The sequence below is a fragment of the Octopus bimaculoides genome, chromosome 29, assembly GCF_001194135.2.
Source record: "Octopus bimaculoides isolate UCB-OBI-ISO-001 chromosome 29, ASM119413v2, whole genome shotgun sequence".
In the NCBI taxonomy this organism is placed as follows: domain Eukaryota; kingdom Metazoa; phylum Mollusca; class Cephalopoda; order Octopoda; family Octopodidae; genus Octopus; species Octopus bimaculoides.
In genome coordinates this window covers 8,552,501-8,553,700 of record NC_069009.1, presented here as the reverse complement: position 1 = coordinate 8,553,700, position 1,200 = coordinate 8,552,501, and the positions used below count along the sequence as shown (strand labels likewise).

The 1,200-nt window shown below is 36.2% G+C and overlaps 1 protein-coding gene across 2 annotated transcripts in view; it reads right to left on the bottom strand.

The window, feature by feature from the left end:
- LOC106868305 (poly(A)-specific ribonuclease PARN) overlaps positions 1-1,200 on the bottom strand; it is a 68,877-nt gene that overhangs the window by 18,546 nt on the left and 49,131 nt on the right. For both annotated transcript variants that reach the window (XM_014913496.2, XM_052977868.1), the window contains exon 16: positions 656-711. In XM_014913496.2, the coding sequence (XP_014768982.2) occupies positions 656-711 (56 nt within the window). The remainder of the gene's footprint in view (positions 1-655; positions 712-1,200) is intronic.

Genomic DNA, 1,200 nt, shown 5'->3' with positions numbered 1-1,200 from the left:
TATATATATATATATATATATATATATATATATATATGCGTGTGTGTCTTTGTGTGCGTATTTGTCTCACATCACTGCTTGACAACTGGTGTTAGTATGTTTATGTCCCCATAACTTTGCGGTTCAGCAAAAGGGAAGACAGAATAAGTGCCAGGATTAAAAAACTAAGTACTGGAGTTGATGATTCATTTGACTAAACTTCTTTGTGGCGGTGCCCTAGCATGGCCCCTGTCAAATGATTGAAACAGATAAACAATAAACAAATATATCTGACAGCCTTCCACACAATTTCTGTCTTTTAAAATTCTCTCACAAGGTAAGAGATTCATGTATAAGGAAAATGTAGGAGAGGACTAAGAAATGCATGGGCAGAAATAGTGAAGGCTGATCTTAGGATGTTAAACCTGACAAAGGTGAGAAAGGCATGCGATAAGTAGGAGGGATCTACGTTGGAAAGGAATCATGATGATATATAAATGGAGAAAAATGACCCATAGAAGCTAAATGTCACAAAGATGTTAAGAGTAAGCAACAAATGAGAGCAAGACACAGAGCTGGAGAAGGTCACCAGTCAAACTGCTACAAGTATGGAACCTCAGATATATGAAAGGTGAAATGTGGTGACAAAAAACAAAAAAACAAAATGGTCACTCACTGTCATTTCCTGTAACGTTGACGTATGGAATGTCTTGTACACGACTCATGAACAACCTAGAAAAGTAGAGAAAAAGGTGTTGGTGTGTTAGTGGTGGTAGCAGTGGCATTTGTAGTACTAGGCTTAGAAAGAATAAATCCTGGAGTCAATTTCTTCAACTAAAAACCTTTTAACCCTTTCATTACTGTATTTATTTTGAGATGTTCTCTGTGTTTCTTTCAATTAGTTTTAAATATAACAAAGAATTTAGTAAACTAACTGAGCTATCATTAAGCTAGTGTCAGGAACATAAATTGTGACTAAGGTTTGGTGGAAGATTTTAATTCAAAACTTATGAAAACAAGACATTTGTACTCAGATCCAAAGCTGGTTTCAGCCAGATTAGTAACGAAGGGGTTAAGGCAGTGCCCTAGCATAGCCGCAGTCAAATGACTGAAACAAGTAAAAGAATAGTAATGAAAGGGTTAAATCTACTGCCATATTTGACAGGTACTTTATTTCATCAGCCCCAGAAAGATGGAAGGCAAAGCTGGTCTTATATTCAC